This window comes from Mus pahari, chromosome 16 (assembly GCF_900095145.1).
Source record: "Mus pahari chromosome 16, PAHARI_EIJ_v1.1, whole genome shotgun sequence".
Lineage (NCBI taxonomy): Eukaryota > Metazoa > Chordata > Mammalia > Rodentia > Muridae > Mus > Mus pahari.
Genome location: NC_034605.1, coordinates 44,145,004 through 44,157,483, shown reverse-complemented (window position 1 = coordinate 44,157,483; position 12,480 = coordinate 44,145,004). Strand labels below are relative to the sequence as shown.

The 12,480-nt window shown below is 48.0% G+C and overlaps 1 protein-coding gene across 1 annotated transcript in view; it reads left to right on the top strand.

Moving 5' to 3' along the window:
• Window positions 1-12,480, top strand: part of Elovl2 (ELOVL fatty acid elongase 2) — a 42,693-nt gene that overhangs the window by 20,035 nt on the left and 10,178 nt on the right. The window contains exons 2-3 of the mRNA XM_021215811.2: window positions 5,012-5,075; window positions 10,167-10,354. Of these exons, the coding sequence (XP_021071470.1) occupies window positions 5,012-5,075; window positions 10,167-10,354 (252 nt within the window). The remainder of the gene's footprint in view (window positions 1-5,011; window positions 5,076-10,166; window positions 10,355-12,480) is intronic.

The window sequence follows — 12,480 nt, the reverse complement described above, 5'->3', positions numbered from 1 at the left end:
CTGTGCTCCATGGATGCCCACTCGATGCGACCTTGTGACTGCTTGTGTGCATGGGCTGTGCTCCATGGATGCCCACTCAATGCGACCTTGTGACTGCTTGTGTGCATGGGCTGTGCTCTATGGATGCCCACTCGATGCGACCTTGTGACTGCTTGTGTGCATGGGCTGTGCTCCATGGATGCCCACTCGATGCGACCTTGTGACAGCTTGTGTGCATGGGCTGTGCTCTATGGATGCCCACTCGATGCTGCGACCTTGTGACTGCTTGGGTGCACATGTAATTTATGTTTCACCTGTTCTTAGCCCCAGCTTTAAATTCCCTTCAGCATCCAGTGCTGAGAGTGGGCAAGGACCATGTCCACATCTCCTCTATCTGTAGATGCTGATTGGTTGCTGTGCTCTGTTTTGTGGCCATACCATTGCCCTGCCCAGTATTCCTTCTGGGCTGGGTGCTGGTCCTGTAGCCCTTAATAGCAGATCTCCCTGCAGTGTTCTGTGGAAAAGTCTATGAGAAAACCCGCCTCCTTTTATGTTCTTAGATTATAAAACATGCTTACATTGCAAATAAAATGCATCATTTCTTTTTCATTTCCTTCTTTGGGCAGGGTCTTGCTACTCAGCCCAGGCTGGCCTTAAACTCAGCCATCCTCCTTCCCTGGCCTCTCAAGCATGGGGGACGGGGTGGGGGAGGGAGGTCAGTGTTGCAGGCAGGCTCCACTGCATTGGGCTCCTTCTGAGCACTGTTTTCTTTCCACCTGTGTTCCCTGAAGAACAGTTATTAGGGGATCCTGGGAAACAGAGCCTTGCTGTCTTTGACATCACTCCTTTTGTGTCCCGTGTTCTGCACTCAGAGGGCAGTATATGGCCACTGCATCAATCCACCTCTTTGGGCTGAATTCATTTCAGAACATTGGGTTCTTGTGCAGGGTGGGCTGTCCTAGCAGTTCACAGAGGATGCTGAGAGCCCGAGGAAGAGCGAGTCCTCCCACTCTGGCACATGGAGATAGAGCAGATAGAAGAATACACTGATGCCCTGTCACACTCCAGAAAACTCACTGTCCTTTAAAGACCACTATTAAAACTTTAATGGCTACAAAACGTAGAACTGGGAGACTGTGACATTGTTAAGCAGCAGAGGGCTTGCCAAGAATCTAGAAACCCTTGGATTCTCTTCCTAGTTTGTTTTGAGCTTGCTAGTTGGAGGTTCCCATTAGACATGGTGCCTACGACTCCAGCGTCACTCTATGCTTGCTGGAGGTTTTCTAGCATCTCTCTCCTTTCTGATCCATTCTTCATTTGCCAAAGACAAAGTCCTAGTGCTCAGTGCTCATACTGTCAAACCTGCCGAGAGGAGAGCTGTCACCAGGGAGAGAGAGGTCACCAGTGGAGCCCCACAGTTTGCTAGCCCCAGTTCAAGGGTGACTGGAGAGTCCGTTCATTCATCAAGAGAGTCATTGTGCAAGTGCTGTGGGACCCCTCGTGTGTGCCAGACAAAGAGGCTTTTGAGTGGCTTGGGAGGAGGGAAACACGGAGAAAAGATAATTCATGTAAGAGGCACCCAGGCATCAGCAAGCAGAATCCATGTGGTGGCATAGAAGAAGCATGTGATGTGATAGGGTCACTAATAATCAGACATACCTAGGGCAGGGTGCACAGAGGAGCATGGATACAGGTAGCAAGGAAACAGAACTCTGGTCCAGCCAGCCAAAGGAGGTAAAGACAATGACTTGATTTTCCCAAATTCTCCAGATTTTATGCCAAGTAAGAATGCAGGTTCCCAAGCCAAGTGTGGCAGTGTGTGTCTACCCTCAGGACACTGAGGTGAGGGAACTGCAAATTCCAGGTCAGCCTGGGCTGCATAGCAGGGTGCCACCAAAGCAAGTTCCTCTTGAAGTGACCAATTATATGCCAACGAGTTGGGGCCGTTGACATAGGCTATTCCTTGGTTTGCCTTACTGTAGTCCACTAAGTGGGAATAGTCCCAGGACTCGGCCAGCACGCTCAGCAGTCAGTCATCCTGAGCCCTGGGCACAAGGTAAAAATCTCATTTTCTACATTCCCTTGTCCCCGAGGGGACACATTTCCTTCTGAGTTCCCTATAGCTTGGCTCTGGCTTGAGGATCTTGGGAAGTTTCTGGCACTGGAGTCATACCCTATTTCCTGACTTGCTGTCACCCAGCTCTCTCAAGCATTATTGTATTTGCAAACACATAAAAAGAGAAGTAAAGGTTTTTACCCAAATGTAATCATCTGTTTTGTGGAACAGTGAACTCCTGGTGAAACTGCCCATTACGTCTTTAAACCATTCTCCAAAAACTCAGCTAACAAGACAGAAGAGACACCAAGATCCTGAATTGCTTTTTAAAGTAAAATATAATGCCACCATAAACAGAAACTCACATCTGCAAAACAGAACCAGTGACATGGCTCAGCAGTGACAGAGCTTGCTGTCACGCCCGACACCCTGAGTGTGAGCATGTTCACACCTGTAAAATGCCCAAAAAACAAACTGGCTTGACCTGACCTCCAACTGGGGCAGTTAGGGATGGGTGGATATCCAGTCAGTACTGCGGTGGGAGAAAGCTATGCTTACTCTTTCTGGTCTCTGGTTCCTCGAGTGCTCGCAGAAGCCAGTGGTTAGGGTGAGGGTGTATCTCAAGCAAGCTGCTGAGGCTTCTGTAGTCTGTGCAGTGGGACTGCTGAGTGGGACACTGCTCCTCCAGGTAGGAGCAAGCAGGTCTCAGGCAGTGCTGCCTTCAGCGGGTCCCGGTGAGGGGAGCATGGAGGGAGAGCTGGCACATGGGGTACTGTGTTGGGAGTGGACGTGATTGGTGGGGAGGCCAGCTTGCTTAGGGTGTGCGGAACTATGGTTTCTCTGTGCCTCTTAGGATGCTCATGGCTTTCTTTACATGTCACTTTCCATACGACATCATTTTCCTTTTGCTTGAAGGCATCTTCAGCACACTCCAAAGTGCAGTCCTGCTGCCTACAGACACTGCCTTCGGTGTATGTGCAAGTGTCCTTATTTAACCCTTATTCTTGAAGGATACATACACACGCACACGCGCACGCTCAGGCACACGCTCATACAAACACACACACACACACACACACACACACACACACACACACACGTAGTCCTCAAGCAAACACTGATTTGCTTTTAGCTGCCATCCTAGTATTTCCTAGCATTGTCTGCCTTCCTACCATATGAGCCGCTGGAGACCCTGGTCATCAGCGTTTCCCAGGTGAGCTGTCCCTCTGTGTGCTTGCATCTGTGACTTCTCAATGCCTTTCCTTCTCCCCTCTGAGACAACACCCAGAGGTTCAGCAGGAGCCTCATCTCTTCTTGGTGTGTCTCAAGGATGTTTGAGTTGAAGCCTCCATCCTGTTCTAGTGCAGTTCTGAGAGCCTCATACTATGTTTTGCCCTGGAGTTATGCATTGCTCTCTAGACTGAGAAGTCCAGGGAGATGAGGACCATGTAGCCCTGACTTTGCACTTGGCGTCTAACATGGCGCTGGCATCAGTATTTGAGACTGGTCAGTGGATGAGGAAGAATGAAAGACTAGATCCCTTTATCCCTTTTCATCTCTGCTCCCTCTTCCAGTCTTCTTCTGTTTCTTTCCACATTGTAAGTAAACGTCTGCAAATTTACAGCAACAACAAGTTTGTTTCCTACTAGATTGAAGCTTTCTTTCTTAGCTCTGTAAATTTTGGAAAATGGATTTTGAACCTTAGCAAACAAAACTGAAAACATTTAAACATTTGTTCATAGTGTGGCAACTGCCACGAGTCCATCTGCGAGGTTATCTGACCGTTATCTCCTGAAGAATGAGAGGTCTGACCAGACCTGCGCACCACGGGTATTCTGTCCCACCAAGATGCCATGTCACTGCCCTTTCTCAGACCTGTAGTTATCCTAAGATGCTCCAGGTAGAAGCCAAAGATTTAAAAAAGTTGCCTACAAAGTTCAAGCATGTTTTAGCCAAAACACTTTTTACAGAGATATTATGAAATAAAAAGATATTGTAACTTACTGGCTTTGCAGCAGCGGCTCATGAGTGCTGTCTACCCCACAGCCTCCATTCCCCGGGGTCCTAAAGACCTTTTTTTTTTTTTTTTTTTTTTTGAAATTTTAGGATCAAAAAGCAAATAGGGCTAGGTCTCCACACAGTCACAAATACACAGGTTCTGTCCTCAGATGCCAGCGCACCAACCCTCTTCTCTCAGCCTAGCTTGTCTGAGTGGGCATGAAGTGCTTGGGGGTGGGGGGTCATGACTACACTCCCCTTTGAATCTAAGACAGTCTTGAAGCTGTCACACCCAACTGCTACCAAAGCCATCACCTGAAATTCCTTCCCAGAACGCTGGATCCCACTCTTCATCTCCCATCGCTTGAAGCAGATCTTAGTGATACTGGAGGGAGACTTGAGCATCCATTATGAGCAGACAGCCAGGGCAAGGGGTAGGCCAAGGTGGTGGTAGCCAACCTGTTCACCTTATGATGGCTTAGCAACATCCTAGCCCCAGTTTGAATCTGAATGACAAGAATTAGTCCAACACCCCCAGCTAACATTCTTTACTGTAATGTTAATTAGTGCTATGTGCAAACATAAAGGTGATAGAAAATTAGTTCTAATGCTCAGTTTCTTTCTGGACCGGAAAAGTCGGCGTCCCTTAAAGCTGTGGGTTTGTCTCATTGCTTCCATGAAAGCTGCTTTGCCTGTAAGCATTTGAGAAGTGAATGGAATTGAGGTGAGTGATCCCACGTGTATGAGCCCACCGCCTGTTTTGGGACACTTCTTACTGAGGAAACATGAGAGTGTTGTTTCCTCTGCAGTCTTTGAAAGTTGGTTACAGCCAGGCTGTGTGTGCTTTTTGTCCTCTCAAGCCTGCAGTCCTAGACCCTGAAGCTGAGGCACACATAGATTCGGGAGCTACAGGTTGGTGACGTTGAGGTTTTTTTTTTTTTAAAAAGAAAAGGCTGCTTAATTTTCCCTCTCTTTCAGGAGCAGCTGAAGGCCTTTGATAATGAAGTCAATGCTTTCTTGGACCACATGTTTGGACCACGAGGTGAGTAAGCTGCTTGGGAACACGCTGGAAGAATGTCATTTGCGGAGGAAAGCATCGTTATCTCTGGGGGTCTGAGAACAGTGCAGCATCTATCCTTATGACCTGTAGGCTGCCTTCCACGAGGTAGCCCTTCTCCAGAACAGAGGAAACCCAGTTCCTTCTGCCTTACGGTGTCTCCTGGGATGAGGGACAGGCGAAATGTCATGTTTGCCTCCAAAGTACCAGCTCTGAAGCCTGGTGGCTTGTTCTTTCTCCGTCACCCACCACTCTCCAGTCACAGCCTGTCTTCCTCCCTCTCGTGGACACAGCCACTCCAGACACCCTTTGACTCCTCACATATGCAAACAAGTTTTATTTGCTGCTTTCCTGGACCTGGAATCTCTCCCTCCTGCTTTTCTCTTTCCCCTTCTGGTCAGCTCCTCCTGCTGCAGACCCCAGCTGAAGGCTGTCTTTCTTGGGTGCCTTCCTCTCTGCGACGCCTCATTACTCGAGTCTCTCCATCCCTCTCCTGCACAGGCTTCCTGGTTGACACTTGTCTCTTGGAAAGCAGGAGCCGTAACTCTGTTCCCTGAACAGAGGAACTGGTATTTCTGACTAGGTGATGTCTAGACAGATGTTTTGCTTCCCTTGGGCATGGGTTGTTTGACGAATCTGTGGGAAATCCTTTGTTTCCACAAGGGGTGTCCCCAAGACAGTGAAGATGGGGAGGGAGGCCGAGGTTGTCCTTCTCACAGCTTGGAGCTCATTTGGACCATTCCCCAGTTTCTGATGAGGCTCTGGAGCCTGTTCTAAGCGAATGGTGATTTTATAGAAACTGTGCTGTTTGAGGGGGTGTTCCATTCTTTCCCCTTGAGGGTCCAGCAGTCTGTAACCTCTGCTCTCTCTGCTTACAGTTCTAGTGACGTGGGGGGAGGAACAGGCCCAGAGTGGAGGGCATAACCTCTTGCCTAGGCAGGAGGCCACAGGAGCTATGCATTTCTTGGGGGCCACAGCTTTCTGTTTGGTTCTCTTGGCAGAGTTAAACATTGATCTCTCTGAACTAAGTTCACACTGAACTTTGCTGTCGATAGATTGGTGGGAGCTGGAGTTGATGTAGCCTCGGGGTCAGCTGAAGAAAGGATTGCAGTGGCTTACTCTGCTTCATAGCAGGGGGATTGTAAACTTTACAATCTGATCACCGGACGGGGTTAGTACCATCACATCAAGAATCCTTGTGCCTTCCTAAAGGTGACCGCCACACCCAGCCACCTTGGAGGCATCCTCAGCTTTCATTTATTTATTTATTTATTTATTTATTTATCTATCTATCTATTTATTTATATGTAAGTACACTGTAGCTGTCTTCAGACACACCAGAAGAGGGAGTCAGATCTTGTTACGGATGGTTGTGAGCCACCATGTGGTTGCTGGGATTTGAACTCAGGACCTCCAGAAGAGCAATCAGGTGCTCTTACCTGCTGAGCCATCTCACCAGCCCCTCAGCTTTTTCTGATCTTGTGTACACCACATCAGTGGTACTGTGGGATATTCCAGACACAAAGAGTAGTGCTACTCACATCTCCACTCCTAAAGCCACAACGAACATTTGCTGCCATGTTTTAGCTGCACCAGGGATAATCACCTTTAACTGTGGCACATGGATAGTGGCACGGCAGACACAGTAAAGACTTTCAGGTGCCAGACGATACACTTTACATGACTCTCCCCCTGACACTACAGATGTGAGTCCAGGTGAGACGAGAGGGAGACTGGCTCTTCTTCGTAGGACACAGGTGGAGGTTGCAGAGGAAAACCTAGCACAGGGCACAGTCAGGATGCAGCCAAGACGCTAGGCCATAAGTATGCATTCCCTAGGAGTGGGGGGCTTTGAAGGTGACAGAAACACCTTCCTGCAGTTCTGATGTCGAGGTAGGGCTCACATTGTCCCCATGACATCTGGTACTGCTCTCCCAATGTCAGGTTACTGGCAGACTGGTGTCCTTGACCTCTAGACGCATCACTGACTTTGAATAATATTCCTTACTTCTTCTGTCCTGTCTTGTAAAGATGTCACTGGCTGGGCTAGGGACCACCCTAATCAGTATGATGCCATCTTACCACAGTTGCAACTACAGGGACCCCAGCTCCGAAGGTAGCCACGTGCATGGCAGCAGGAGTTGAGCGTGTCTTGGAGCGACACAGTTCAGAGGCAGCTCTGTAACTTAGGTAGGGAAGCTGACCACTGTGAGCTTTCTGCCTTCTGTGGCTCTACTCTGGGGTTCTTAAAGGAACCCCAGGAATGGCCATGTTGTTTATCAAGAACTCTGTCAGTACACATCAAGGCTTTAGGTTGTGCCTGGCACGGAGAAAGTGCAAGATGTCAAAGTGCCTGCTACCCTGGTGAGCAAATGAAACTGTGGTTATGAAAGGGATTGGGAAATGGTTCCCTTCAGAAAGCAGGGTCTGCATGTAGGTGTTTAAGTGTGGGCCTGTATACTGAAGGCTCTCCACAGAGACCTCTGGCCAGGCCAGGTGGGAGGGTTCAAGCAGAGGGGGAAGGGTAGGAGCAGGGAGGGGGAAGTGCCTCCACACCTCTGCCTTCCTGCTGCTGTCCCTGCCTTTGCTCTGAGACTAGCCAGTGTGGGGGTGCAGGGGAGCCTCCAGAGAGCAGTTCTCTTCCCTGGGGTGGGGTTCCAGCTCTTATGACAGACGCTCTCAGACCATGGAGCAATCCTCACACCTTTATTCCTTCTGGATAGGATCTTATATACAGTTTCGGGGTGCGGTGGGGTCTGACAGCAGGTGCTTCCTATTGGCTTGGTCCGAGATGTTAGGGATGCCTCCTACACGTGGAAAGCCTTGAGGCTTTGCCCCTACATGACTGATGGCTACAAGTCTCTCTACAGGGGCTGCGGCTACGTGACAGGGGTCTGGTGCCAGGAGCAAGCAAAGCTCCTACCATCCCTTCAGGGTCTCCCGGGCTTCCTCTCAATGTTCACTGCCCCACATTAAAGGATGAGCAGGAAGGCACATAGCACACAGGCTTCTAGAGAAGCACGAACTGTCAGAAAGGCTGTAGCTGCCCTGAACTCAGAACTCCCATCTCCATCCTTACCATGGAAGGAGCTGTCTATAGAATTCTCCCTGGAACAGCAGCGGTGCTCACAAAGGCCCTTTCTTCATTAGTGTAGTCTGTAAGGATGATAAGAAGAAGGCAGAATAGACAGCGTAGGGCATTCCAGGGAGAGCCAGCAAGGTCAAGAAAAGGACGCACCTGTGGTGGAACCCAATTTTTATGCTATCTGTGTGGATACAAACAGCATGCAAATATTGTGATTCCAGGCCAATCTTTAAACAAAAGGAGGCTAATGAACAAATCTCACTTATGCCTACAAACCACTTCCAGGGGTTACCCTGTGATAGAGCATGGGATTTGTAAGGCATCGAATCCTTGCTCTCTGGAAGAAGGGCTCTTAGGGAATCTTGGCTCTTGTCCCTGCTGTTGACACTTGTGGTCTCGACACAATTCTATTTCTGCAGCTTTGTAGGAGGCTGTCCTCAGCCAGCTACTCCAGGGCTGTGCTGTTTTGTCCTCGGCCACCAGTGCCACATGCCACCACCCAGTGAACTCAGTGGGTTTACTGCAGTAAACCTGTGCAAATTCTGAGCATTATGGACTATGGTGCAATGTCGGCGTGCCCGCTTCCCCTGACCTTTCTAATGGGAGGGGCCCAGGGGGTTGAGGTGGCAGCTATAAACTGATGCAGGCGGTGCAGACGCTGTTGCCCTCCATCCTGTTGCCTTCTCTCCATGTGTGTTCTTCTGTAAGATGGGTTAGCATGAGAAAAGGCAGTGACTGATACAAAGCGCTCAGGAGCCTCCTCCCTCCCACCTCTCAGTCAATGTCCAGCTGGGGCTATCTGTTTCATGGAAGCTTTGTAAATTTAAAGATGTGTGTGTGTGTGTGTGTGTGTGTGTGTGTGTGTGTCTGTCTGTCTGTCTGTCTGTATCTGTATATGTGTGCATGTGTGCATGTGTGAGCTTCTGTGCACTGTGGATGTACAGAAGCCTGCAGAGATCAGAATAGGCATTGGAGCCCCTAGACCTGGAGTCACCAAACCGTCATGAGTAGCCCTGTGGGTGCTGGGCACTGAACCAGAGTACTCTGCAAGAACAAGTGCTCTTAACCTCTGAGCCATCTATCCAGCCTTTAAGTATCAGGTCTTCTTTTGTTCTTGGTTTTGAGACAGGGTTTTTATTATATGTACAAGGCTAGTCTAGAACTAAAAGATGTGCCTGCCCCTGCCTCCCAGTTGCTGGGATTAAAGATGTATATAGCACTCCCTGCCCATGAAAACTTTTGAATTTATTTTTCTACTTTTAATTGTGAGCATATGAATATGTACACTAAAGGTCAGGTGCCTGTGGTGTCCATTTACATGAAGCTGGGTAAGCACTGAATCGTCTCAGAAGCCCCATGAAAACTTAACTGTGTGGACGGCTGAACTCCAGCTTGCTTAACTCAGAATCGTTTGGTTTCCCCCTCCCTTTGTATGTGTGTAGTACCCTTATCTGAATTTTTGTTCTGTAGTTTATATTAACCACAATCTACTATATTCCCAAAAACTTTTTAATGGAAAATTTCAGAAGTAACAATTTGTGTGTTTAAAACTACCTACTATTTTAAGTAGCACATCCTTTCTGGAACCTGAAATTATCCCCTTGTCCAGTGTGTCCATGTCAAGGCTGCAGTAGCACAGGGTTTGTATCAAAGTAACACCTGCTTTAGTGATGCTAGCCATGGTTAACCCAGAGAAACCATAAACGGCATTCTTTAAGTGAAAAGTTACAAGTTCCCAGCTGAATAAGAAAACTTCCAATGCTGAGGTTGCTGAGGAAGAACCTGGGTGTCTGGGAATTTGTTCAGGAAAAAGCAACTTGACCTGGTTATGTGAGTTCATTGGTGAGGACGGGGCTTGCGGTGTTCACTGGAGACTATGGGGCCTGCACCGTCGTTGGGGGCGTCCACTGCACAGATAAGTATGTGTGTCAGAGTTGCTGACAACAGGGACATCACTTCTCGGGCTCCTCACCGTAAACACTTCTCTGCAGATTCCCGAGTTCGCGGGTGGCTCCTGCTGGACTCTTACCTTCCCACCTTCATCCTCACCATCACGTACCTGCTCTCCATTTGGCTGGGTAACAAGTACATGAAGAACAGGCCTGCGCTGTCTCTCAGGGGCGTCCTCACCTTGTACAACCTCGGAATCACACTTCTTTCTGCATATATGCTGGTGGAGGTAAGCGGGTGTGGCCTGCACTCTGGCTTGCCTCACTCAGCACGTATCTGAGTTTGAGAACTGGTTAGGTGGACCTTTCAGAGCTGTGCAAGGTCATAGTTACTGCTTCTCCATCCTGCCAGAACCTGAGAACGTTGTTCCAGCGTTGATGCTCTGCCTATCCAAAGTGTGAGAAGCCCTTGTTCCGACTTGAGTTTGGGCCTGTTTCTGTGTTCCTTAGCCAAATTAAAACTAGAATCATGATTTGGCTTGAAAGGACTTTGGAAGGTCATGTCTTATACTTTTCTTCCTTATATACAGTATGATTCTAAGGCTTAGAAGAGTTACTCTGTATTGTAAAGGTCAAATTTCACATGCAGTTAGTGTACAAGTTCATGTACAGCGATGCAGATGCTCCTGTGCAGAGTCCTACCCAGTCTCTGGAATGCGCTGGCAAGCCTGGCTTGACGCTAGTCGGCTCCAGCTGCCTCCCAAGTTTTCACCCTTTAGCTGCTTCTCAGCCTGCAAAGCATCAAACCTAAGGCAGAAGCCATGGTCACTTTGCCCAATACCAGGGGAAATCTGAAAGTATTCAACTTGCTCTAGCAAAAAATAAAGAGGAGACAAAAACCAGTCATTTTTAAGGAAAAATTAGGATGAAGCCACCCATCCATAAATGTTATAAGTGGGTGGCAATGACGCACGTCAGACTTTTCCACTGTCCATGAGTTTTAAAAGGTGGTACATGCTTGTCTTAAAATTCAGGTTTCTCACTGTGACTTTACTTTGTGCACTAGCTTATGTTCACCATGTTAGTAGTAGCCATTAGCTGTTGCCATTGTGACTGAAATGAAGCGCTGGTGGGTGGAATTTGGGGAGAGAAAGGCTATATGAACAGTCTCAGTATCTAATCACACAGGGGCCACTATGTCTTCTAACACAGAAAGACAATTTTAGGTTCTTTATTAAAGTTTATTTAGCATGGTAGGTGTAAGCTGGTCAGATAAAGTGATGGATTTAGTTTTTCTTAACACAGGCTTTTTCTATGTAGCACTGGCTGTCCTGGAACTCACTATGTAAAACCAGGTTGGCCTTGAACTCATAGAGGTTCATCTACCTCTGCCTCCTGAATGCTGGGAATAAAAGTGTGTGTTGCCATGCTAGACGTAGTTTCTTTACATGGCTGGCGACACACACACACACACACACACACACACACACACACACACACACACGCCATCAGGAGCAAGGCTGGAAGCACACAGCATCATCGCATGCAGGCTGCAGCTGCAAGTAATTAGGATTGAGGTGAAAAGGGCGGGCTGAAGCCGATAGACTGACTTTAGGTGAGGTTTGGAGTTACTGCACCCACACCATCTTAAGGTTACCCTTCTTTGACAAGCTTGTTTAATTTCTTTCAGTACAAATGTCAGATTAGATGACTCTGGTACACAAGCCAGTTAGAGGTTTGTGAATAGCCAAGGAGGCAGTGTACTAATTCTGCTACAGCTGCCAAGTGGTTAGAAAGGTAGAGCAGGGTCGATGGCAGCCTGACAAACAGAATGTCCCATTCTTCGCACTAAGGGTCACACTGCACTGTTAGTACAGAAAGCATATATAAATTATATATATATATATATATATATATATATATATATATATATAGAGAGAGAGAGAGAGAGAGAGAGAGAGAGAGAGAGAGAGAATTTCTTAACCCTTTAGCTACAGCTCCCATCCTTCAGGTGTTTTAATATCTCTATGCAATGTAGCTTTCTTAGTCTGAGAACTGCACCAGCACACACAATAAATGTACTTATCCCTACTTATCTTTTCTGGGATCCTGGGTCTCCAGCCTGCCGCAGGTGGGCATCAGGGACATGAACATAAAGCCCAGGAGGCTGCCGGGACTCGGTCCACACTAGAGTACCTTGGGAAACCCTGCGTTTCTCTACTCACTGGCCTCACTGGCCCTCGGAACCACATTACCGGAAGGCGCTATTACCTGAAGAGATACACACCAACTACATCCAGACACTGAAGAGGCCAAGGCTCCAAACATCAGTTACTTAGACATCAGTATTGCTAGGCAGAGGAAAATTCTAGGCTGGGTCTTGTCCTGGAAAACTTTATCTTCTAGAATTTAAAAT